Below are 27,303 nucleotides of genomic sequence, written 5' to 3' on the forward strand. Positions count from 1 at the left end.
CGACCAAGTTACAGCCCCTATTCCTCACCGGTGCTACTTGTACGCAAGAAGGACGGAACTTGGCGGATGTGCATCGACTACCGAGCTTTAAATAGCATCACCGTTAAAGACAAATACCCAATACCAGTGGTGGATGAACTTCTTGATGAATTGAAAGGAGCTCGAGTCTTCACGAAGTTGGACCTCCGATCCGGTTACCACCAAATTCGGGTATGTGACGATGACATTCTAAAAACTACATTTCGCACACATGATGGCCATTATGAATTCTTGGTAATGCCTTTTGGACTCACTAATGCTCCTTCAACCTTTCAAAGTCTCATGAATGATATATTTCAGAGCTTTCTTCGTAAATTTGTGCTGGTATTTTTCGATGATATTCTCGTTTACAGCCCTTCTCTTGAGACTCACTTTCAGCATTTACGAATTGTTTTGACGATCCTTCGGGAGAATACTCTTTTTGTTAAGCAACCAAAGTGCAGCTTTCTTCAGCAAAAAGTAGAGTACCTTGGGCATATAATATCAGATGAAGGAGTGGCGGTAGACCCAACAAAAATTGAGGCAATGCAAGGCTGGCCGCAACCTACAAACGTGAAATTACTGCGGGGGTTCCTTGGACTAACAGGCTACTATCGAAAATTTGTTAAGGACTATGGGAAGATCAGTGCACCACTTACTTCTCCACTGAAAAAAGATGTTTTCCAATGGCCGGACAAAGCCTCTGCTGCCTTCGACAAACTTAAGGCAGCCATGACGACGATGCCGGTGTTAGCGCCACCAGATTTCAACCAACCCTTCATCATTGAGGCCGATGCATCTGGAGACAGAATGGGAGACGTTCTCATGCAAGATGGTCGACCACTCACATATATTAACAAGGCATTGTCTCCCCCCTATCAAAACATATTAACATATGATGAGGAGATGCTCGCCATTGTGCACGCAGCAACGAGGTGGAGATCGTACTTGATCAGGCGATGCTTTCAAATCAAGACCGACCATAAAAGTCTAAAATATTTCTTGGAGCAGAAGATATCTACCCCCAAGCAGCAAAAATGGGTAACAAAGGTTCTTGGATATGATTATAAAATAACTTACAAAAAGGGGAAAGAGAATGTTGTTGCAGATGCGCTTTTACGACTACCTAAGCAAGCTGAATTTTTGGCCATTTTACTTTCGACTAGTGACTTCCTTAAGGATATTAAGATGGAATGACAAGAAGATTCGGAGACCAGTAAGATCATAAAAAAATTGGAGGAAGCACCAAGCTCCGTGGCTCATTACAATTGGGACTCAAATGAATTACATTATAAGGGACGCATTGTGCTTATGATAAATTCTACTTGCATCTTCACGAGTAGATTTTGGACAAAGTTATTCCATATGCAAGGTACTAAATTGAAGAGGAGTATGACATATCACCCACAAATCGACGGCCAAACGGAAGTTGTAAATAAGTTCTTGGAGACAGCCCAAGGCCACCCACCAAATATGACTACCCAAGGAGAACTTCAGACCCAGCCAAGTGTCATTATTGATCGACGGATCGTGACTCAACGACGACGACCCACTACTACAGTGCTAATACAGTGGGTGAACCTACCAACAGAAGATGCCACTTGGGAGAATTATGACGACTTGAGGATCAAATTCCCAAAATTCATGAATCGTCAGCCTCGAGGACAAGGCTGATTTGAAGAGGGCGGGTTTGTTAGGACTCTAGCTAGGAGAGTCCTAACTGCGAGGGACATTCATGTAAAACCTACCTAAGCCGACTCCTATTAAAGAGGTGAAGAGGTCGGCTAGGATTAGGAGATTGTTTCTTAGAGATGAATTAGGAGTTGTAAAGAAATAGGAGTCTTGATTAGAAGTCCTATTAGGAGTTGATTAGAAGGAGTCTTGAGTAGGAGTCCCATTAGGAGTTAGGGTTTAGAAACCCTATAAATAGCCATGTATTCCTCCTCTTTTCATAAGCAATAGATGAATTTTTTCTGCAGCCTTTGAGCAGCAACTTGGAGGGAGGAACCCCTATAGAGTTCTAAGGAGGCCGATCCCCTAAAGAGATCAACCCCAAGTTTAGAATCTGCAAGGGTTCTAACAGCATGCAATGATCTCTTGATCCCTCTTCCTCCTCCTGGGCATCTTCGTCCCCACTGCCTCCCACTTCGTCCTCTCCTGCGCCTCTACCGGTCGTGCCTACGACGTGGTAGTCTAGCTCTCCCTTACCTTCGCCTTCGATCTCTCCTACCTCTACCTCTCCGCCTTCGTCTGTTGTTACAGCCTTTGCGACGTCCTCTTCCTTGATAAGATAGACATTTTTTTTAAACTTAAATTACACATGTCATTATATTAATGGTTTATTGTGAGTCACCATGTCATGTAAGTAGATTGTAACGTTTGTCAACTCAGACTTGATGGGAGGGGCTTATATGTTACATTTTTTAAAATGTAAGGGTTATTTTAGATATAAACAAAACAATAAGGGTTTAAGTGCTCCATTACTAAAATCGCAGAGGTTAAAATGGATCATTTTTTAAAAAATTTAAATTACACGTGTCATTATATTAATAGTTTATTATGAGTCGACATGCCACATAAGCAGATTCTAATGTCTGTTAACTTAAACTTGATTGAAGGGGGCTTATATGCTACGTTTTTAAAAATATAGGGATTATTTTAGAAACGAGTAAACCATAAGAACTTAAGTAGTCCATGGCCAAAACCACATGGACTAAAATGAACCTTAACCCTTTTAAATTCTATAATCTTTTCTCTTATTAAGTATAGGCCTTCCTGCATTTGTTTGTTTTAGTAGTCATGCCACTTATTTGGAATGAGTTTTATCATACAAGGTTGCTAAGTCCACATATTGGAAAAATGCATTTTGTTATTTTTTCAATCCAAGGGTCTTTATATAATCTCTCCCACTTTAACCTTTGGTGTCCTTGGAAGGGGTTCGCTTTTATAGTTTAGAATTGTTTTCTTTTTGTTATTTTGTGGGACTAAGGAAATTCTTTTCTTGTTTTACTCGAAGCAACAGTTATTTTAGATTATTTTAGTGTTTATGGAGGTATCCGCAAAGATGGTCCAATAATTTGCATGGAATGCATGGCTTAGTGATTTAAAAAGCGATAGGTGCCAAGGTCCTAAAATGCCCGAAACGCTAGGCGCTCGGCCAAGCAAAACGAGGCGCTCTAAAATCCTAAAATATAAAAAATATATAATATAATTAAAAGTATACTTATTTAAATAAAAATATAATATTAAATTAAAATTATACTGTTAACAATATATTACTTAAGTTAGAAGAGGAGAAAAAGATATTATCTAAAATATTAAAATATAACAAATAAATAATATAATTTAAAATATAATTATTTAAATTAAAATATAATATTAAATTAAAAATGTACTATTAGCCGTATATTACTTAAAGTTAGAGGGGGGAGAAAAAAATTGTTAATAGTAATAGAGGGAGATAACAACAGTGTTGCGAACAATAGCAGCGACAACGGTTTAGTATACTGTTAACAGTATATGACTTCAAGTTAGAGGGGGAAAAAAAATGTTAACAGTAACAGAGATAGCAGTAGCGATAGTTAAAGCTGTGGACAGCAACGGCAACAACGACGAAAGTTGCGGATAGCGATAGCGACGGGAGCTCCAGAGAGCGTCCGTCGGTGGTGAAGGAACCTGTGATCCTCTCCCTCGACAGTGGAAAGATGCGACAGCAGAAGGAAGCTATGGGGGCTGTCAGACTCGTTCGTTGACAATACAGGAAGGCTCGGTCCGTTGCGTCTGCAGCGAAGGCAACGACAGAAAGCGTCGGTGGCGGAGACAGGAGCGCTAGGGTTCCTTGGGGTCGCACAGGCGTGAAGTGTGTGGTTTTGAGGTAAGAAACTACGAACCGAACCAACCTTAAACCTGTTCGGTTCGCCTAATAGAGTTAGGCGCTTGCTCGAAGTGCCCAGTGTTTGCGTTCGGGCGGGCGCCCAAGTGGTGCCTTATTGAAGCACGCCGCCTAGTGCACACACGAGGCGCTCGGGCCTTGCCCCTCGCCTCACTTGAGTGCTTAGGCGAGCACTCGAGCGCATATTTATATCACTGGCATGGCTTATAGTAATTATATTCTACTAATCACTGAATCCATATAAAGAATACCACAATATTATTTCTCAATCGTCAAGGACTATTGGGTATCACTATTCTGTCATAGGAAATTTAAGATTGGTTCAGTTAAAATTGCCCACCCATAATCATGCAACAGTGTCTTTTAATGCATATGGTTCATCCACATTAACGTTCCATAACAAACTGCTACTTTAGCTTGCTAATGTCCACAGTTTACACGAGTAAGGTTCTTTATGAAGTTGTTTGTTGCATCAAATCCATGGTTATAATTCTTTCTAAGGTTCCCCCTTTAGAAACATTGTCCTTTGTATTCACGTAACCTTGAAGCTTTCCTTCTCTCCTCTTGTAGACATTTTACCATAGTTTTGCATACTATAGGGAAGGACAATGTTGCAGATGCGCAGAAGGTACTCCTGTGTGATTTTTTTCATATGACTTCATACTGTATGATTCTTGAACATTATTCACCTTATTTGTCCAAATTTGAGGTTTCTAAATATTTGTTTCACTTTTCTGGGTTATGTTGCTTTTTCTTCCTCCTATGTTTGCCATGCTTGATTAGACATTTTTCTGTTTTATGACGAACTTAGAAGAAGTTGTTTGTCTGTCTCAATATTATTTTGTTTTTATACTGACACCACCTTATAACTACATTGAAGTGAACAGGAACTTTGTAGTGTAGGCGGTTGGCAGCAGTCCAGTAGTCAAGGTAGTGATGTAGTTGTCTTTCTTGATTAGACCTGTTGATGTGCTTATCATAAGCATGTTTTGCCAGAATTTAATTCTACTATGGTTTTACCTGTTAAGTATTATTTAGTAGAGCCTTGTTCACCACTGGGTAAGTCCAGTGATGATTTTACCTGCGGTACAGTTCATATTGGATCGAGCTAAACTTGTTTTGCCAGAATGCAATTCTAGGATGGTTTTACCTGTTAAGTATCATTTAATAGAGCCTTGTTCACTGCCAGGTAAGTTTCATTATGATGATTTTCCCTATGGTACAGTTCATATCGGATCGAACTGGATGAAATCACATGGTCAACATGTCGATGATTGTCGGAATGGTATACACTGGCCTGCACCGACCTGTATGGGCAATGTTTAAAACCTTGCAGCATTCCAAATGCATGGGCCTTAAATGTTCCATTGGTGCTGATTGAACATTTTAGTTTTCTAAGGGTAATAAACAATTATACTTCATTTGTCCTAAAGTTTGGTATCATTTGATTGTGGCAATGCATTGCCCCTTTAGTGATGCACACAAGCATGCGATGATGGTAAGCACTCGAAGCCTTCTTCACTTGTTTACACGCTGCTTTTATCCCTATTATAACTTTTGTGGTTGTTCATTGTAGGGTCATCACCTCATGACCCCGACCCTAGACCGTGCTTGGGACACTTCAATCGCAAAGTTGGCTCTCCCGAAGGTGCGCAATGACTTGCAAAATAAAACAGTCGTAATTTGGTATCATGAGTAGGCTGCTTGACTCCAGATTTAATTGGATGAGTTAGGGCAAGCCAATGCCTCCATGGCGACGAGGTTCTCAAAGCTACAACAGCAATTGGAGGTAGAGAAACATGCGACATATGATGCTCAGGCCGATCAATGTTGTTACCATGACATGGCATTGAAGTCCTAGTTTGAAGTCGATGATCTCCACCATGTGGTGAAGGACCACTGAGGACAACTTGAAGATGAAGAGGCTCATCGTCTTGACTACAAGACCCAAGGGGGCATATTTCGAAGGACACATGAAATATTAGTAATGTCTTGGAGTATTGAAATGTATTAGCTGAAACATGGAGCCCATTAAAAATTATCCATTTAATAAAAATATAAAATCTAAATTGCAACAGCTTGTTGAATGATATGTTTGGGCATGTGATAGCAAGATAATTGAGACTTTTGATAAGTTATCGATGAAAAGTTAAATCTGGTATAATATAACATTTCGTTCAATAGGTATATTTATTTTTGATGATATTGGCTTGAATAAGAAGATCAAAATTGTATTTTGTTTGACTTAAATAGTAATCTCTTCCGAAGAAGAGATTTCTATCCCAAAATGTAGCTAAGAGAGCAAAGATATATGAAATTAAATCATTCATGTTCAAAAGTTTTAAGATCTTGTATTTTAATATCATCATCATTAATAATTATATTATATATATAGATAGAGCAAAGGATAGAGGTATCTCGATCCATCTTTCAACTTTGGAAGGAATAGAGCATTATCATAAGCACTTGATCGAAATGCTAACATCATACAAGTAAATTCGACAAACTAAGCTTATTGAAGTCCATATAATACCTTACATAATTGATAAACTTTTCTCAAATGGATAATCATAACTAAGAAAAGATTACATAATATACTTCTTGAACGAGTCTTTATCAAGGAAAGCTTTTGTTTTTTTCTACATTTATTTAGTAAAGCATCCAGGGATGTGTAGCTAAAAGAGAAATAAATGTTCCAACTATAATTAATATGGCACCTGAAACAAAATTTTCCCTCATAGTTAAGTATCATGTTCTTTAGCAAACGGAGCTTTGAATCACTCAATAGCTCCATTAGATCAACTCTTGATCTTATAAAATCATTTACATTTTGATATGACATATTCTGGTATTGTTAACGTGGCAACAACGAGGAAGGTCAAGGTTGTCACGATACAATGCGTCAATATGATATCTCAAACTTGGATAGGACGATCACTTGCTCTTGCATGTCGTACGAGATGGTACAGCATAGCATCGAGCTACTCCAAAAAGCTTAGAATGGCGCTGCACGGTGCGGATCCGTGCATGTCAATTAGCACTCGCTCAAGAGGTACAAGCCAACTGCCTGAGCAATCAACCACCATTAATAGATCACATATGACCGACCCTTGTTTGCATGTATAAAAGTCGACCCTCAATCGACATTAGGGGGATGACTTGAACACTTCAACTCCACTAAACCTTACCCAACACTGACTTGACCTTATGAGGTGCCAAGTCGGAAAACCCCTCTCCCGCCTTTAGCCTTTGTGCGGGAACGTGCTAGAGATGCAATAGCCTGCCAAGGAAAAGACCACACTTGGGTGACAAAGCTTTGACCCGACCTAACATCGAACTATTCAGCTCAAGCCTCCATGTGGGAGACCATGCGCACTTGGGATCGGACCAAGTCATGCTGACATCTCGGCCATAGCATAATTTTTTTTAATATTTTTAGAGTTAAAAGGAGGGTCGATGTTATAAGAGTGCTTATAGCTAAGCAACCCGGGCAAACGTCCCGGAAAGGAGCCACCCGTTGCTCACTCGACCTTCGGGTTCGGAGGACAACTCCCCCTTCAAACCTAGAAGGGAATGCTCTGACCTTCACCCCAAATCGCTATTGGTGGCTATTCAATGAGCCCAAGCTCTCACCTCTCGAGACCACCGCTAGACAGCCTATTATCTCAATCAAGGCGTTCCTCAGCCTTACTCAGCAAGTCCAAGCACTGGCAGGAATAATATAGACTATCATCCCTCTCATTCCCCAGTTCGCCCAGTAGGAAATGTTGCCCCAACGGCTACCACCACGGGACTACCCGACCCTCATTACTATGCCTTAAGAACCTTCTCCGGTTACCCAACAACCCCGAGCAGCAGGTGCTAACTCATTGACCAAAGGGCACTCGAAGGACTCGAGGTCGATGCTAGAGCACAATGCTCCTGGTCCCGATGCGCCATCCCGAGTTGCCTCGAGCCTACTACCTTGTCATCTAACTCAGTTGACTCTCTTCTGGCTAAGTTATACTTAGTCAATCGACATCAAGATAGGTCCAAAGAGAATTCTACAAATCAGAGGAGCTCAGAGAGACCCCCTCGGCAAGGTCTCCCTTTGTACAGGAGATCCAAGACAAACCAATACCGCTCAACTTCTGCCTCCTCATGCTCGAGGCTTACAATGACGAGAATCCTGGGCTTTAGCAGGAACTCCGGTGTTGGCGGGAGCTTGGGTCTTGGCGGGAACTCTAGTGTTGGCCGGAACTTTAGTGCTAGCAGGAGCTTGGGTCTTCATGGGATTTCATTGTTTTAATAAGTTATGATGGCGTGTTGAGCTGTCCCCTTTCTCGGGAAGCAAAGGGTCATAGTGGGTGGCTGGTGTTAGTGTAAACAATTTTGAGCCATGGCCTCGGGGCCAACGCGGCTAGGTTCAGGTCCGAATGATGGGGATCTTCCCGAGATGACCTTTGAGTCTGCTGCAGTTGGTGGGTGCGGTGGTTGGGACGATGTCATTGTCTCCTTCAAGCAGGAACTTCTCGCCTTCATATCTCACGGGGACCTCCAGCTTCGCCCCTGCACAAAGGTCGGGTCGGGGTGCTCGGCCCGACCCCTCCGACGATCGAGTCAGTTGATGTGAAGGGGGATTCAAATGAAGAAGTCTTTTTGTGTCCCTCCTCCCCCCCCTCTTCGTTCAGAATGTGAGGGTATTTATAGGGAAGCTTACTGTTTCCTAATGTGCCCGCTTGCAGGGGGCAGGCCCGTACTCCTGGTAGCGTCCGACACTGGTGTTGGCGTAGACGATCGGGCTTGAGCAAGGCGTTAATGCGCCTCAGCCGGCGTTCTGGTCCGTTTGACCAGGTGCTGTCGGGTCGATCGAGGCGTGAGGCGTCATCTGGGGTAGCTGACGTCAGCCCGAGGCGGTACGTGGTACAGGTTCTGGTTTGACGTGTGAGGGTATTCTCCATGTTGACTTGGCATGGCGGTACATGGCATTGATTGTAATGTGGCAAGACTGTCCAAAATGTCCCTTATCAGTTGGTTTTTATTTATAAACCCCATGCTGGCTTTTTCTACTCATTTGCTCTATACTTTCCTCCTTCTAGGCTCTTCCTCCCTCGATTGTCTAGCAGTCCAGGTTGGTCAGGATGTCTTCTTCTTCTTCTTCTTCTTCTTCTTCTTCTTCTTCTTCTTCTTCGTCCGATCGATCAGCGCCTAAGGCAGTTGCATCGACCTCGGGTGGCCCTGGGATAGGTAGTTCGTTATTGGGTGGGGTGCCCTTAGTAAATAAGAATGCCGCTTATGCCCTTTAAGTTTTGAAGTCTTTGCATGATTTTGAATTGATCATGACCGAGCAATTGCTCGGTCGCATTCTAGAGCGTTACAATATCTCGATTGACTACGAGCTGCACGCTCCTCGGCTTTGGCAACGTGCTTATGACCCATTGGTGTGCTCGAGGCAGAACTCCGGTTCCCTTTGCACCTGATGATCAAGGCTTACCTCTCATAATGGTGAATCTTGTCATCATAGATGGCACCTAATTCATGGTGGTATCCGATGGCTTTCCTAGGGGACTACCAAGGTGTGAGTATAACCCCGACCCGTTCCCTTTTCTCTTCGTGTTTTCATCTCTCCAAGGAGGTAGGCAATTTCTACTTGTCGTCTCGGGGTGGTTTTAAAGTGAGGTGGGCACCATCTAATAAAAAGGGTGGAAGGGTCGTTATTTCTTCATTAGCTGGGATCGAGGATGGGGGTTCGATCTAGAGTGGTCATCTCGGTCCATTAACAATACCCTCTCGAGTTTGTCTAATGAAGAGTTCGAGTAGCCTGGGTGTTTGAAGGAGATCCTTTCTTCTTCTTGGGCGATTAGGAACATGATTGAGGAGTGGTTGGTCGAGGCGGGTCTCAATTCGACTCCTTGAGGTATGGCTTGAGTCACATCGCTCAGCCAGTCATGTCCCTGAGTAACTTTGCTCGGCCAAACCAGCACCCAAGTTATGTTGCTCGGCCAATCCGAAGCTCGATGCCCGAGTAGTAAAACTCGACTAGTTGTGTGCCCGAGTGGTGTTGCTCGGTCAAATCAGTGCCCGAGTAGTGAAACTTAGCCAATCATGTGCTCAAGTAGTGTTACTCGGCTAGTACAACTCTTGAGTAAGAAGCCCATAGACAACCAGTGACCAAGCCACCAAATCCCAATACTACGGCCAACGCAATCGACAAAAGGTAGTAAGCCATGCCTCAGCCCCTCTACGAGGAACATGAGGCATGCCTCTTGAGAAAGAGAGGAGAGAGAGAATGATATTGTATATTTTGGGTACCGCACATGTGGCAACAATCGGTAGCCGCCAACGAGGAAGGTTAAGGCTGATATGGTATACTGCATCACCATGATATCTCGTACTTGAACAGGACTACCACATGCTCTATGCTATCTGACGTCGTATGAGATGTCACCGCATAGCACAGAGCCACTCCGAAAAGCTCGAAAAGATATCGAGCGACACGGATCCGTGAGATCGATTGGCGCTCTCATAGGAAGTATAAGTCGATTGTTCAAGAAGTTGATCGCCATTAATAGATCACATACGATCGACTCTCATTTGCAGTATAAAAGTTGACCCCTTGATTGATGTCAAGCGGATGATTCAAATACTTCAACTCCGCTTAACCCCTTGGGACTCGCTTTGACATTAAGCGCCGTTAATAAAAGCAAGCTGCCGTCGCCCACTTGGAAGGGATCCGTGATGTTTCTTGAAACTTGTATAATAATAATAATGTACACTTCGAATCCCAATAGCTTAATGCAATAAATTTTCTTTTATTTATTTATTTATTTTTCAAAAAAAAAAAAAAGGGCTGCCGTTGATGCCCGAACAGCAGTCGGTGAGGTAAACCAACCCCCATCCTCCAAATCGCTTGCTTCCTGTTAGACAGACACCACATGAACATTTTTACTAGTATTAATCTTAACGATGCTATTCGATTTTACTAAATATTGATCAAAATAAAACTCCAACTCGATTTACATCACATGTGGCTGCTGGCCATTATTATAATCGCACAGATGTAGTCATGTTTTTTTTTCTTTTATGTCACTGATTAAATTTGTCAACGCCATTTATTTAAATAAATGAAATGGCCTCGCCGCCCTGCGTATCAACATTAACACGTACCCCGTCCCGGCGCATGTATATGCTCTCGACGTAATCCCACTCCAATTAATTACTAAACATATTATTATTAATTATTATTATTAATTATTATTATTATTTAACGAAAGATAAATGATCTTGCTTGCTGCAATTTGGTCTCGCGTACCAAATTTGATCGCGGGTATTTTTATTAGTTACAGCCTTATGACTTGCAATTTGATCGCGCTAATTGGGTTTTGTGTTGGTTTGCGTGGACCCCAAACAACCACCGGCCTTTTATAAAGCGACCGAACTCCTCTTCGTCGCCATTGGATCGGCAACGGGAAACCCGCCCTCGGGAGCACCCACGAGCCGGAAGATGTTGACGATTAGATCCCTTCCCACGGGAGCCGCGCTGGAGAAGAAAGGTAACAGTAGCCGTATAAATTTCTTTTTTGCTTCATTTGCCGATCGATACGCCTCTACTGGATCCGATCCAAAATCTTGATATATCAAGATCTTGCATATTCTTTTCTCTTATTCTTTCTCTGATTCTGTTGATCCTACTATTTGTGGGTGACGTCTCGTGAATTCTATGTAAGGTTGAGCCATTCCCCCCCCTCCCCTAGAAGCAATAGATCGATCGACGTTTTAAATGATTCATTCGATTCCATGGAATTTCTTTTATCGATCATGGGTTTCTCTCTGGATCTACAAAAATGCATTTGTTCTGTCTCCGATGAATCAAGGTATTCGTCTATGTCCTATCGGATGTGTCTGGGTGATGATGATGCGCTACTCAACGAAGGTGTGGAAACGCCTATCTTATGGTTCGACCCCAAGTATGAGTTACATATCTTGACTAACAATAGCTTCCTGTTCTTGTCTTATCTGTGTTAAGGTCGGAGAAGCTGAATTCTCCGTGGGTTCTCGTTTGTTGCCATGTCTGCCCCTCGGAAAATCCTGATATTCTCCGATTCAGTTGGGAAACCTGTTTTATGCATCTTCTTATTTCTTTCTCTCTCTGCTCGTGCTCATGCTTTGCAACATTTCATCTACGTGAGTTCATCTGCAAATGCATCGTTCCTTACTCTGATCTGATCTTAGCTATATTTATATTTATCTGTTATGTTGTAATGTTTTTCAAACACATCTCGTGTATGTCTTCACAAAGAAGTTCGTCACTGAGATTAGGATTGACCGAGTGAAGGAAGGCATCACTTATCTAACGTCTTGACCAACAATGAGTGTGATGTCTTTGTATTTTGCCCTTTGCTAGTAGATTTCACTATTCCAGTACTTACATCTAATAAATCCCCACAACTTCGAGATACCTTGATGTGTATAGCCACCATGGGGATAACTAGTTTTGGTGGGAAAATCTAGAGAATAACCTAGACATTATCGTAATTTTTTCTTATATTACCTGGGCTGTTCTTTTTTATCTTTTTAACTCATGGCATACTGTAATTGGTTTCAGAACCCCGAGAGAGGAATGGGATTGGTTAGATGTTATCAAGTCTATGAATTTTGCGGAAGTCAGAGACGATCTAATTCATTGCATTGCTTGATATGCTGGAAATTATTTGCAACCAAGCATAAAGTTTCTTGATAAGAGATCATTAGTTCATCTTTATCAAATTGTGAGACCTTTTTCTTTTTGTTGTTAGAGGTATTTCACTTGTAAAATAATTCTATGGATCAGCACCACAAAGTTAAATAAAATGTTCTTATTCTTGTTTGAAGCTACCATAGCTTCCCATATATTAATGCAAAATCAGCATTTATATAGCTTCTAAACGATGAAAAAATTTTGGTTCTACTGTATCCAAAGTGTGAATATATGATTTGGTGCATTCAGATTTCTGTCATATTCAGCAGTATTGCTCATCTGTTTTGTATGTCAATGTTCGTGTGCATATGAAATTTTTTAGGATTTTATTTGGTGTCCTCTAACCACAAATAGAACTATAGTTTTAGAAAGTAACTTCGAGTTGGGGAAAACCCAAATAGAACTATATTTGGATGGATGACTTCTTAGACTATTTTAATGTTAAGTTCAACTTATTTTGACATAATAAAATAGGAAAATTCTGTTCTGATTTTGTATGTCTCAGTGTACATGTTTATTTTCCCCACTGCTGCCACAAATGACATCAGAATTTCATATCTGGCACTGATTTAGTCCTTTCTAATGCTTTTTATTCTTTCTCCTTCACTTGAACTCAATCTCTTACATTTCAAGACCAGTTATCCTGACCTTGAAGATGTAGCTGAATATCAAAAAGCTACATGTTTTAGAGACATTTTTTGTTTGGTTATGTGAGTTCAAGAATACAATTGGTGGAAACATTGCTACCATTCAAGAGTAACAACATCATACCACAATTTATCCATAACAATTCTATATATTTCTTATCTTAGTTCACTTGCATGTGTTGTTTAAATTTGTATTTGTTGCACCATTACCTACCTTTGTTAGATACTTTTCTAGGAGAACCTGGAGCATGAAATGGTGCATTTATAGGATGTAAATGATCGACAACATAGGTAACTAGATCAGAACTGGAATCAGACTGTCCGGCTAGTGGTATGATTTAGATCGATTGAACAGTCTGATTGGGTTGGTCATATGGGAACCAATACATAAAATAAATCTAAATTCAAAACTAGAATTTTAAACAGGCCAGTAAATATAATAATATAGTTGCAGTAAATTATAATGTGCTTAATCTGAAAATATACATTTAGTTTGTTTATTTAAGTCGAACTAGAATACTATGTGATCGAACAGCTTAAAAGCTTCACTTCCAATCGATGTCTTAGTTCTTCCAATCCACTCCGATTACACAAGTCGGCTCATACTAAGATATTTAATTTATATGATTCGATTTATTAATTCTGACTAGGTTAGCGATAGTTGACCACTTAGTATTCCATCATACTGATTAGATATAGAGGGCAAGGAGGAGAGGACGAGAAGCGGATTGAAGGAGGTGGTGGCAGCAACGGAGGAGTACCGATTTTTAACATGGGATCTAAATTGCATGGGATCTTAACATATAGGTGTGTAAGTTTGTTAACGATATGATATTTTTAGATAATAAGATCCAACTAAATTGTTATATATACAATACAAGTCATGTTGGTTCTTATGGGTTTTTCATTATTTTGTCACCTTTTAGGATAAGATATTAATCGTACTAGACCTAGGCGTCGGAACTTGTATCTTTAAAATAATGCTCTAAATTTTGACAAAGGTGGATGTCGTGTTTGTAATCTTAAAAAAAGTTGGATATTATGTGGATAGAGTATGACATCTGTTGTGTTGACCCTTCGACTGGAATGATGTTTGTTTTTTTGTCTCCCAGATGTAGTAATCGATCGCTATCTGTTCAATTGGCAAAAAGTGTCATTATAATTGTTCTCGTAATCAAAGATTCATTGCACTTTGTATTTACCAAACAGCTGCTTAAATATTTAAATCGTGTCCTACCAAGCTCGAGATAACTAGCTGCAGTAGGCACCATGTTTACAAGGGAGACGGAAGAAGCAGTAGTCACTTGTCTTTCTAAGATTAGATCGCTAAAACTGCAACAGCAAGCTACTTATTTGTTTTTGTACGGGTTGAATTGTTTATCGAAATTGTACTTTCTTCAGGTTGAATCAGACCTCTTCGCGAACGAATAATTGCAAAGGAGGGATGGCTTCATTAGGGTAAATAACTGCCAATAATAGGTTCGGCTCGTAATTCCTCTTATTTATTTGGATGCATTATTCAGTATATCATATTTTTTTTTTTTTACGGTTCTGCTTGCTTGAGGGCTATCACACCTTTAAAAAAAATATAAGAACAACGCTTAACTCATGGGGCACTCGAAAACTTATTTTATATTCGTTTGTTTGGTTTTTCCGGCGATTCTTCTTCTTATTCTTCTGTTTTTTTTTGTTATTTTGTTTATCGTCCCGAAAAAACAAATGATCCATCTTGGAACTGCTTCGCGAAATGAAAATGATATTTTACTTGGACCGGATCACCTCGGTTAACATTTTGGTGTGGTGCGTACCTGGCATCCACGAGTCGGTGTGGGAGGCGACATCGCACTCCGCTACATCACCTGACGCCTGAGGTGTCATTTTGTCCACTAATTAGCAGTAATCATCGCCCTGAAAATTTACAGGGGTGATTCGGTACACCTGTAGCGGAACTTTTGTAGATATCAAAGAGCCTCGTTAGTTCTACTGTCAAATTTCCAAGTCATCCATGTGTCCCTCGATCGACTGCTGAAGCAGTCGTATGAATGGAGCCGGTGGACAACGTCTTATCCGTTTCTTTTAAGAACTACCCACGTGAGATGTAATTTAGACAAGGAAACCTGACCACTTGAGTTATGTTTTTTATTTTATAGTGTTCTATTTGTTAACCATCTTAGAAAATTTTGCTTTGGCTGCGCATTCCAAGATCCGATCAAATGGCTGTCAATGGCGGGACCCATCCGTCCGACAATATGATAGCATGTTATGGACCCGGGCGACCTAAAGCCACTCCGATGTGCTTTGATTCGGCTCGAAGTTCCCGGTACGTGCTTCGAGCTACTCAAAATCTTCCGGCTCACCCATTATGGTGGGTGGCAAACGCAACGCTTAAAAAGTATAATTCTGAGGATCTCAGAATTATACTTTTAAACAGACAATGTTGGTTCTCACGTCGGTTCCAAATTAAAGCTCTGCTGTGACGTCAGTAGCCTCGTGTCAGTGGTCCTGCTGCCAAGGCTTAGGTTCCGTGGGGTCGACAGATCCTTGTTTTTGTTCGAGCTGATGTGACTGCATGGGGATGAGCCCATGAGAGGGGACCACGCTCTGTTGATTGCATGCGATTGCTACAACAAGTTTAAATCACTGCTCAAGGGATCATGTAGGTGTGAGCCTCTTCTCGGTTGTACGTGTAGCTGGAACTAGCCGTATGTACGATCGCCTCATCACCGGTGGGTCAATCCGCATTTGATTGTGTGGTGAACGAAGCCAGCAGGACAGACTGATGCAGGATTCAATATCGGTATCGCGGCGATGGGGGTGTTGGAGGATGGTACAAATCTGTTAGGCCCTGGAGCAAAGTTTCCGTCTATATATTATTATGCGTGGGTACATTAGCTTAGGTTACGTAAATAGACAATTTTTAATTTTTCTCCTCTCCCGCTTTCTTTCTTTTCCAAGTTGCTATTAGATATTTCTTGCTTTGGATCAGGGGTTACTCGGTGGTGTCTAGGTTAATAGCAGTATTATTTAGTGCCACGCCAAAAGAAAGAAGCGTTATCAAATGATAGCAACATTCTTGGGGAGGGTTTCGAGCATAGTTATATAGATTGGATCGTATAATATGATGAGATATGAGAAATTGAGAATTGGATCATTAATAAATGTAGCTCATTTATGAGATTCGTCTCCTTAGATCGAATGACCCGATCTGATAGCTAGTTTGAACCAAGTTCGTCTGGATTTGTAATATATTTAAAATTACTTAACTATCCTTCAATTAAAATTTAGACTATTTAATTTTAGGGGCATTAGAATAAATTTAAAATTAGGATTAAGGGTTAAGAAATTATTCGGTCTGTTTTGAACACTCTTCTTTCTCTATCTTTGTTTACTATTCTTTTTCAAATCGTCCTTCTCTCGTTATCTTTTTCTTTCACATATTTCTCTCTATTTCCTCTCGCTTATCTTTCTTGTGTAATCACTTCCATTGGTCCCCGTTTTCATTATTATTCCTTCTTGTTGTATTTGGTTACAATGCATGAGACATGTCATGATCCGATTTGATAGGATAACAAACATGTTAACTTCATTAAACTTGGCTCATTGGCTTAAAATGCTTAAGCTCAAGTTAACTTTTGATAAAGGATTAAATTAAGATATCATAATTTTCCTAATTTAAGGGTTTGTCGTTCTCATCAAAACCCAATATAACCTAGAATCATATCTTAGCTTTGTGGTTGCGATACCTAGCCTAGTTTTATTCTGAAAGTGCGCTCTCATATCATCCATGGATAATTTTTTTTTACTCGAGTCTCTTGTTATTCTCCAGTACAAGGTCAACTCTAATACCAATTATGATGACTCGGTTCAATGAGATAACTAACTTATTAATTTTGTTAGGTTTAAATCATTGATTTCAAATGCTTAAGTTTAAATTAACATTAGTATATCTATTAGATCCTTATTTTTGTCTTCTTTTGATATAGGACTAAACCCAATGTTATAGAATGATAGATGAAGTATTTCTTTTGTGTTATTGGATAATTTCTTTCGGTTTGGATTATTTTTTAAATGTTAACATGTATTATTCTTTAATCTAGATAGAGATATATATCTACAATATTGGATGATGTTACTCCTTTTACATTATTTTATATAATTTATGTTTTATTTAAATTAGCTTTTAGTATTGTTTATTTTTATAATTTTAATATTTTATACTCATATTAAAATATTTTAAAATAATACATGTAATTTTGAGTTGCTTTGTATATTTTAAAAATAATTTTAAATAAATATATGGTCTAACCAGTGACTCAAGGCTCAACCAAGTTGTTTTCCAATTTGGTTTTGATAAATATGATTTTAAGAAGTAAATGATAGTCTTATAAAGCAGTGCTAATAAAATCATTAAAACGCTACGTGACACTAATTTATGCAATGTCTCTTATTTATCATTGACGTTGATGTCATCATGGCTAATCTTTCTCATTCAAATGTTACTTCATTTTTGGTTGATACTTTAAATAATATTAATACTTCAAAATTTTATTAAAATTATAAGAACTTGGCATATAGTTAATCATGGTTAAATGGATATTAACGGGAGGCTTATAGTGTAGGATCTCAATATTTTAAGATATATATATATATATATATCAATTTTTTAAAAGGGGAATATGATATTTTCCGACTTTGAAAGAATAAATACGTAAAATCCCAAAAAAGATTGAGGCGTGTTACTCAAATGAAAATAGGTTGCATTGGATAAGTATTAACGTTGTATCAAATCTAGATGGCTTAAAGAAATTATGATATGTGATTTAAATTGGATAAGCCAAGGAGGTCATGATATCATTCTATAACATTAAAACACAATAAAGAATCTGACTTATCAGGAATTAAAATTTAGGTAAAAAACACAAGTTTCAAGTGTTGTGGCATGTTAGGGGACAGTAGCTTTTGCGGCCCTGTTCATCTAAAAGAGCCTAAAGGATCAATCTGAGCGTCGGAGACGGGCTTGGTTGTGGTTCCGGCTAAGATGAGGGCCATGCAGAATCCCCCACCTCACGTGGTGGCACTGGCAACCTCGAGTAATGGAGACGAGTCATTTCTTGCAGAAGCAAATTTACAAGTGCTGACACCGAAGCTTTGAAGTACTAAATATAATTCAGCCAGGAGATGATGCAGAACTCTCTCCAGTAGCGGAACGGATTCACAAGGTCAAGACACTTTTGGATGCCTTCGTTCCAAGAGAAAGAACGACCGATACTAGTGTAGAGATGCAAAGAAAGATGGCTCGTTATGGTACGCGTACAAGTACGCGTTCCCCTCCTCGCCTCCGTCGCACAAGCCGCCTTGGAACGATGATGGTCACAAAGCAGCCGACGTGTAGCGATAGTGTTGGAGCAGGCGGTTGGCCTCCCTGATCCCACTTAGATACGCTCCATGCGTGGTAGAGTAGTGCGTCCTATGCGTCGCCTCCCCAGCGAACAGTATCTGCAGCGCGGGAGGGGGAGAAACCACGTCCCTGTCATCCGGCTCCCCGCCCCGACCACGACGGGGCAGCGGCTCCGCCATCAGATCCAGATCGTCCCCGCTCGATCCGACAGCCACGTAGCTGTAGGAGCCCAAGAACAGCGGGTCCTTTCCCCACCCGCTCCGCTTCACCCTCGAGATCCTCCCCGGGTAAGTCGGCGCCGCTCCTACGCCGTTGCATCGTCGGTCCACCGAGCCGGCGGCCCTCGTGGCCACCCCCGGCAGAAAGGCGTGGAGAGTGAGGTGGATACTACGGATGACCTCCTCGTCGGGGAGCGCCTCCAGCTCCAGCGCCTCCTTCCCGGCGAACCACGCCTGCAGCACGCGCGAGCTGTCGTAGATGGGGCAGATGGATGCCGTCTTTCTTATCCATCGCGGAATCTCGGCCACGCGCCTCCTCCTGTCCTCCTCCTCCTCCTCCTGGGCGAACGCCATCTGCAGGAATGGGAACGGCCCCCCACCTTCGGCGGCGTCCATCTCCATGAACAGCTTGTTCACCACTCCGAACCCCAGCCGTTCGATGGCTTCCCGCTTAAACACGGGCAGGGCCGGCGAGAACGCTACCCCGCTGCCTTCTTCTCCTCGTTTTCCCAGCCCAGCCTTGAGCACCCCCAGCGACACCGTAACGATCACGTGGTCTGCCACCATCGCCGAGTGCTCTCCCTCGAAGTATAGCCTTACCGGGCCGCCGTCCCTGCATCCGTCGTCGCCGCCGTCGTCGTCGCTGCCCGAGCGCCACTCGATGCGCTGAAGGAGTCGACCGAAGCGGATCATGCCCCGGGGGAGGGCCGAGGCCAGGTACTGAACGATCCGCGAGTAGCCTTGAGCGATGGTGATATGGTCCCCGGGGTAGTCCCGGTACTCCCCCTCTGCGGCGAGGTTAAGCTCCTCGAGGTCGTCCGCGGAGGTACAGGTCCGCTCCGTGAACTCGTGCATCGTGAACACGGCCTCCTCCAGTTCCTCAAGATTCCAGTCGGTGCTGCGACTGCCGCCATCACCGCCGCCGCCAGTGCGCGAGGCGCGATACTCTTGGAGACCGTGGCGGAGGAACTGGCCGACGCCGGGGCGCTTTGGATCCACGGGAGCGTCGCCAGCCCGGGCCGAGTCCATGAGTCGGCGGTAGAGGGAGGTAATGGGGGCGACGACGAGGGAGGGGTCGATGAGGGTGCCGCCCTCGGCGACGGTGATGGGATCCGAGGGAAAGCCGTCCATCCGCTCCCAGGGGTATGAGTCATGGGCGAGGGCGCCGATGTCGCTGGCGAGGGCGTGGATGGGGCTACCTCGGATGCCGTGGATCCAGGTGGCGCCCATTTCGATGCGGTCTCCGGCGAACTCGGATGTGAGGATGCGGCCGCCGGTTCGGTGGCTTGCCTCCACGATGCAGAGGTCGAAGTGGTCACCGGAGGAGGTTGTGTGGAGTCGGTGGGCAGCGGTGATCCCCGCCATGCCCGCCCCAACGATCACGACGCGAGGCTTCTTCGCTACCATCATCTAGTGCTACGCTCTTCCTTCGTGCGGGGGCAGAAGCAGGGGAGTGGTTTTCTATTTATGTTTATATATATTTTTATCTCTACTGTCTTATTTTCGTTTGGGTTTCTTTGGGGGGAGGATTGATAGAGGGGCGAAAGAGGGCGGAGTTCGTCAGCGTAGTGTATTATTAGGGGGACGGAGGAAACACGACAAGATAGATAGAACCTAAAGGGCCTGGAGAGAGAAGGAAAAAGAAAAAGGTTAGGGAGAGAGAGAGAGAGAGAGAGAGAGAGAGAGAGAGAGAAGAAAAGGAGGGGTCAAGTAATTTTTGATGAATCAATCGAGTGAGGACGAGCCCTTCCTTTTCCATGGTGACGTTTTACTGTAGAATTTAACTGCTAAATCTTTTTATGGTCTTCTGCCAAATAAAACATAGTAGTAGGAGCTTAAGTAAGAGAGTCGGCAAGTTATTGTGCTTGGTAGGCATCATATGGATGCAGTTTCCGCCTAAAAAAACACCAAGACCTTCTGCTTTCGGAACCCATCGGTCGCATGTACCAGCCGACGATATAAGGGCAATTAGGGCGAATCACCTTTGTAGCTTCCTAGCATTCGCCTTTGACTTGCCACCCTCTCTATACGTGGAATGACCCGGGAGACTAGGCCTTCTCGAGCCACTCAACTCCAACACAAGCATCCGATTCCCTTTTTGTTTTTGGGGGCAGATCGAGTCCCGAGAGATTGCACCACCCTTGTGTGCTCCTTTATTCTATTCCGAGCTCACCCTCGAATGTTTCCAAGGGGTGGGTGGGTGATGAAGAAGAACCCATGAACGAACCTACTTGTCGATTAACGAAAAAGTATCTGGTAGATTTTAAGTGCAACAACCTACCAACAATCTTTGGATTATTTCCTTAAAGTTTATTATCAATCTTACTTCCAGCGTGGCAGATCAACTTACTTCACTAGGGCACCTGACGTCATATTCCATCGTCAATTGCTCATACTATGTATCAGTCTCCTTCGCTGCCGCAGAACCGATGAGCATGAATCCGGGATCTGCCTCTCTAAACCTTTGTGGATTGCATGCCATTATCTGACATCAGAGTTGATAACTAATAGTGAAGCGAACAGCAGACGAAGCCGTACTACTCAAAGATGACAAGTGCGGGCCATGCCCGAATCCAATCGATCGATGGCCCCTAAACCCCGAGTATCGTCGTCATCGGCAGCTGTCTACTAGCCAAAGGGAGATGATGGTCGGTCCGGTCCGGTCCAAAGGCCTGCTTCGTCCTTGTGCCTGCCTGCTGCGGGCTTGGCAATGCCGAAGGCCATATATATATATATCTCTCTCGCAGCTGCAACCAAGGCATTCTGGCACATGAGCTGTGCGTGGGTGGGTGGGGATGTGTAACATGAACCGACCCGATCGGCCGACCGGCCGTCTTTGAGCTGACGAGCCGCGGATCTGTCTACCGCATACCATTTCTTTCGGAAGCAAATAATTCGGTCAATACGCAGGGATTGCACATTGGGATAGGACGAACCCTTGGTTTGGTGTCGCCTACATAAAGTCTAACCCAGCCTGACATACTTACTATTGGGCTCAGGTTTCGGGCCTACAATTGCAACCTTTGATGGCCCACTCGGTGATTGGGTTCAGGTTGAGCGACTTGTCGTCTACACTTGATGGATTTTACCTGTTCCTACAGCATCAACATTTGCTTGTTTAGTGTTGTGGAAGTAGCACAAAGGTGGTGGAACAAAAGAACGTTTTGCGGAATCACAGGCTTATCCTGGATTCTATAGATCGTAGCAATCTGGAGTGAATATTCTTTCTCTGATAGTAGATTCCACTGCAGATGTTGTGGGATTAAGAAAGACCGGAAGAAACCTTGAACCCCCTCCGCCCACCTCAGTCGATGCCGTGAAGAGAGCCGCTGCCGCTGACTTGGCACTTTTAACTGTGTGGGCCCATCGTCCGGTTCCTAATAATATGAGTCGGCCCGATGGAGCCTCGCCTGCTTTTAGCCTTTTGGGCTCCCGCTGGGCCGCGCACCGACCCTTACAATGTTCTCTTTTCTTTTGCTGGCTTCCTCGTCCAAGCCACGTATCCGTCACCTTCTAGGGCAGAATCCGTTGCCATGCTCTCCCTCGCTCGGAAGCTCTCCCCACAGCCAAGGAGGTTGTCTTCATCGTCGTCATCATCATCAACGCTTTCCTTCCTCTACCTGTCTACTTCTCCAACCTCCTCCGATTCGATCCCTCCGCCGCTGCTTTCGGCTTCCTCCCCGTTCCACCGACGAAACCCTCCTCTGCCCCTTCATCCTCTCTTCTCCCCCTTCCTCCGCCCCTTCTCCTCCTCCCATGCCCCATTCCCGCCTTCGCTTCCTCCCCTTTCCGCTCTCCGTGGCGGATGCTACGGCGAAGGCGACGTCGATGTCGACTGCCCCCCTCCTCACCTCCTCCCGCTTTGCCCCGGCTGCGGCGTCCACATGCAGTCCTCCGACCAAACCCTCCCCGGCTTCTTTTCCCTCCCCTCACCCAAGTCGCCCGACTATCGCGCCCCGATAGATCGATCCCGCCCCGTCGCCGCCGACGACACCTGCCTCTCGCTCTTCCTCAAGTCGGGTCACCTCCTTCCGGCGGAGGATCCCGAGCCCCCTGTCCCTTCTGAGCAGTCTGGCAGGCCTCTTGTCTGCGCCCGATGCCACTCCCTCCGCCACTACGGCCGCGTCAAGAACCCCTCCGCCGAGAACCTCCTCCCGGATTTCGACTTCGACCGCATGGTCGGACCCAAGATGGTCTCTCCGTCCGGCCCCCGCACCGTCGTCCTCATGGTCGTCGATGCCGCCGATTTCGACGGCTCCGTCCCCCGCAAGGTCGCTCGGCTGGTCTCCTCCTCCATTGACAAGTACTCCAGGGCCTGGAAGGAGGGGAAGCCCGGGAACGTGCCACGGGTAGTACTTGTAGTCACCAAGATCGACCTTCTCCCTTCCTCGATATCTCCCGACGCGTTCGAGGACTGGGTCCGGAAGAGGGCCAGCGTGTGGGGAGTCAACAAGTTGACGGGGGTGCACCTGGTGAGCGCTGTGAGGAATTGGAGGGTGCGCGATATCGTTGACCATGTGAGGGAGCTCGCGGGAGTGCGGGGCAATGTGTGGGCAGTGGGGGCACAAAATGCCGGTAAGTCTACATTGATCAACGCCATGGGGAGATGCGTCGGGGACAAGGTGAGCCACTTGACAGAGGCTCCAGTGCCCGGTACTACTTTGGGGATTGTTAGAGTGGAGGGAGTTCTCAGTGGACAGGCTAAACTGTTCGACACGCCAGGTATCCTGCATCCTTACCAGATCACAATGAGGTTGACGAGGGAAGAACAGAAGCTGGTCCATATGAGCAAAGAGTTGCGTCCTAGGACTTACAGAATCCAGGTTTGTCTTATTTGTTAGATTCATTGTGCTTTTATTTGATAGATGCAAGGAGATAAGAACTCTCTTCAATGCTTATAACTTCTGGTTGTGATCATGCTGTGAGTTGCTGCCTTCATAGTATAGTAAGCAATAACTCTAACTAGTTCTGCAGTCAAATGAATATGAAATTTAAGATTCACTAGAGTTCTGGATATCTCTTTGCTCATGGATTTTCATCATATCAGTTAGAAACATGATCTGTACTCTGTTTTAGAAAGATACAGCCTGCTGGTTGTTTCTCTTTGGTACCAAAGTTTTCTGCACTGTTTCATGGTTCTTTGATTCTGAGGCTTAAATAGTGGGTATGCTTTCTCAAGCTAAATGTTAGATTTAAGATTCACTAGAGTTCTGAATATCTCTTTGCTTACGGATTTTCATCATTTCAGTTAGAAATATTATCTGTACTGTGTTTTACAAAGATACAGCCTGCTGGTTGTTTCTCTTTGGTGCCAAAGTTTTCTGCACTGTTTCATGGTTCTTTGATTCTAAGGCTTAAATAGTTGGCTATGCTTTCTCAAGCTAAATGTTGATTGCTGGGTGGGAAACGTTGAGAATTCACATTCTTACTCATCATAGCAAGGGTGCATAAGACTAATAAATAAAACACTCTCATCTAATTAAAGAAACGGAAGTTCATACTCAAAAGAGGAAAAAATGTGTGAATTTAGGGCTGCAGCCTGGTAGCGATCTTATTGTTGAAAACAGAAAATTGGAGATGCAATAACGTAGTTGATTTATGTAATTTTGGATGAAATCTAAATAAGTGGTTCAAAGTTTTTGAGTTGATTTAATTCTGGGGTATGTCCACCACAGCTATTTGATGAATTAACAATTTAATGATCCATGGCTGTTTGGGTCTGTTTTCCTTGGTTATCTATGACATCTAGAAATGCCTGGCGTAAAAGGAATTAATATGAGGTTGTTTCCAAGAATATGGTCATAGCTAATAAATGTTATCATTATAGTTTAGGAGCATAATTGGATAATCTGAATGATGGAAACACAGGTTATGAGCTATTTTTCCAAATTACATTTTAAGCTCTTAGGGAGTAGAGAGGATCATATATGATTTCACACTTTCAATACTCTGGATGATTTTTTTTTTTTAGTTATTTCCAATAAGTTTGTACTAAAAAAAGTCAAGTGGTAAAATGTCAATTGATAATTTTTCAGTCAGACACTTGTGGTGGATATATATCTGAAGAATTAATCTAGATAGATATCAGAATTGATGTGGCACATATTGTGCAGGAAATGGCTATTAGGTGCTTGGAACTTACTTTCCTGATGTCAATGAAATGTTCCCCAACTTTGTATTATATTGTTCCTGAAGTTTGCATATTCTTTGTTAAAAGAAGACAAAATTGGCACATGATAGTGAACTTAATAACAAGGATATTTTTGAAAATGGCAGTATTAGAACAGGCTTTGTTAAGACAACACTAGGTAGCAAGTGGCAGTATTAATAGGCTTATGAGGGAAGACAGTTGATAGTTCAATTAAATGATGTTATTCTATACATCCTGAAAGTGGATGGTCTTTCTACAATGAAATAAGACAGTCTTAGTGTCTTTCACCAGTAAATCGAAACTGTGTTCAAGGGTTTATGGGAGTGTTATTTAAATTGGACTTGGCTATTGATATGGTGCCTCTATATTGAGGTTGTCTTACTGGTATAATGATGAAGCAATTGTTTACTGGTTAAATAGTTGGTGCAGTGGAGATCCCTTGCTGAATTCATGGTGGTTAAATAGTTCAAGATGATTCTAATTTTGTTTTACAATGGAAAGGATGGAAAAGTTGGATGAAGACCTAGGTAGGTTATTTGTTGGTTCACAGATATAGTTGTTTGATATGGTTGACTGATTTGTTTTCTTGTGAAAGTAGAGCTAAATCTAAATGAAAGCTAACCGATTCTTGATTACTTCTGCACTTTGTCCTAATAGTAAAATTCATACTTCTCAATTCCAGCCCTCCCAATTTTTGAGAAAAGGGAGACTCTTGTAATTTTTTGCATTTTCTTGGCACTAGATGTTTTTTCTTTCTCCAGCTGCATTTAAAAATAACCCTGTATACTGGATGTCAGATTAGTGATCCTTTGCTTTTGTATCCTTCTGGCTTCTAAAATGCTAGTTTCTTTGACAATTAATTCTGTTCATCTTATTCTTTCACTCTTGTCAACAGGCACGACATTCTGTTCATATTGGTGGACTCTTCAGGGTAGATGTTGAGGAATTATCTGTAGACTCGATCTATCTTACTGTATGGGCGTCACCACTTATTCCACTGCATATGGGCAAAACAGAGAAGGCATCCATGATGATAGAACATCATTTTGGTCGACAACTACAGGTATGTGTGTTTCTTACCCAAATTAAGTAATATGTCTTCCTAGTTGATGTTCAGTAGGTTATTTGGAGGGCCTGGCGATCTCATATATCACAACTGCAGCCTCCTATCGGTGAGGAGCGCATCAATGAACTTGGCAAATGGGTGAGGAAGGAAATTAATGTAAGCGGGAACAGTTGGGATGCAAGTTCTGTTGATATAGCAGTTGCTGGTCTTGGTTGGTGTGCTATTGGACTGAAAGGAGAGGCAGTTTTGGGTGTTTGGACATATGATGGGATTGATGTTGTACAGCGCAACTCCTTGATTTCTAGAAGAGCAGCAATCTTTGAAGAAGCAGGATTTACAGATTCGAAGATTGTTTCTCAGGCTGATAGTGCGGGGAGCAAGCTGAACCGAAGCACCTGCTGCACCTTCGGAAACATTTGATGCAGCCGTGGGTGCTTGATTGTTGTTTGGTAGATGACTCAAAATGGTATCACCGTCTTCTGCCATTGTAGTCTTTTGGAGGAAGCCATGAGTTACTAATTAAGAGGTTTGAGCATAAGGGAGCTACAGGTGATGGTGGGCATGACACTCAAATTACTTACACATGGGCATAGAATTCATTCTTGTAACTTATTAGCAGGTATTATCTTCACCAGTATATCTTGATCGTTAATATATCTGTCGGAGGTAGGTATTGAAATCAGTTTCTGCAAGTGGATGGCTTGTGGTGAGTGGACTGATGGTTGATGGTCATGCCTGTGCCAAGAATCATCAAATGCCAGCATGATTTTGCTAAGATTCGAGGTGGTCCAATATCTGCTGTTGATAAGATAGTTTCTGGGAGGTCGCTTCCTGTGTTTTTTAATCACCTGGAAGATGACATATGACGTTCTCTGAGAGTGACGGAGGATCATAGCAATGGGTTTCAATTAAATTTATCTAGATATTTAAATCTGACACAGGTATCTACTTTATTATTGGAACTTTGCTTAAGGAAATTTTGATCTATTTACATCTATGCTTTAGGACATGTGGATATTTGAATGTTATGCCGTTATTACTGGAGCTTTGGTTGTAATCTTAAAAGTACCAACAGGGGAGAGAATGATTCTTCATATGTTGGTTTTATGTGTATGTATAGAAGCTATGTTTGCAATCTTAGAAGCAAGAAAAATTAAGAGGATGTCTACTCATAAGCTCATATTATATTTAGATATG

The 27,303-nt window shown here is 42.7% G+C and overlaps 2 protein-coding genes and 1 long non-coding RNA gene across 3 annotated transcripts; 2 read left to right on the forward strand and 1 right to left on the reverse strand.

Moving 5' to 3' along the window:
- The first annotated feature begins 11,322 nt into the window (after nucleotides 1-11,322).
- Nucleotides 11,323-15,451, forward strand: LOC135608586 (uncharacterized). The gene is made up of 3 exons (XR_010485577.1): nucleotides 11,323-11,442; nucleotides 14,675-14,752; nucleotides 15,196-15,451. It is a non-coding gene; the product is annotated as an uncharacterized LOC135608586 (long non-coding RNA).
- Nucleotides 15,452-18,148: 2,697 nt separating this feature from the next.
- Nucleotides 18,149-20,571, reverse strand: LOC135608585 (polyamine oxidase 1-like). Its single transcript, XM_065101659.1, has one exon. The coding sequence runs from the start codon at nucleotides 20,297-20,299 to the stop codon at nucleotides 18,644-18,646; it is 1,656 nt and encodes a 551-aa protein (XP_064957731.1). The 5' UTR covers nucleotides 20,300-20,571; the 3' UTR covers nucleotides 18,149-18,643.
- Nucleotides 20,572-22,014: 1,443 nt separating this feature from the next.
- On the forward strand, nucleotides 22,015-27,200 carry LOC103975216 (GTP-binding protein BRASSINAZOLE INSENSITIVE PALE GREEN 2, chloroplastic). Its single transcript, XM_065101658.1, has 3 exons — nucleotides 22,015-23,712; nucleotides 25,936-26,103; nucleotides 26,203-27,200. The coding sequence occupies exons 1-3, from the start codon at nucleotides 22,288-22,290 to the stop codon at nucleotides 26,524-26,526; spliced, it is 1,917 nt and encodes a 638-aa protein (XP_064957730.1). The 5' UTR covers nucleotides 22,015-22,287; the 3' UTR covers nucleotides 26,527-27,200.
- Nucleotides 27,201-27,303: the final 103 nt, after the last annotated feature.

This window comes from Musa acuminata, chromosome BXJ2-3 (genome assembly GCF_036884655.1).
Source record: "Musa acuminata AAA Group cultivar baxijiao chromosome BXJ2-3, Cavendish_Baxijiao_AAA, whole genome shotgun sequence".
Taxonomy (NCBI): domain Eukaryota; kingdom Viridiplantae; phylum Streptophyta; class Magnoliopsida; order Zingiberales; family Musaceae; genus Musa; species Musa acuminata.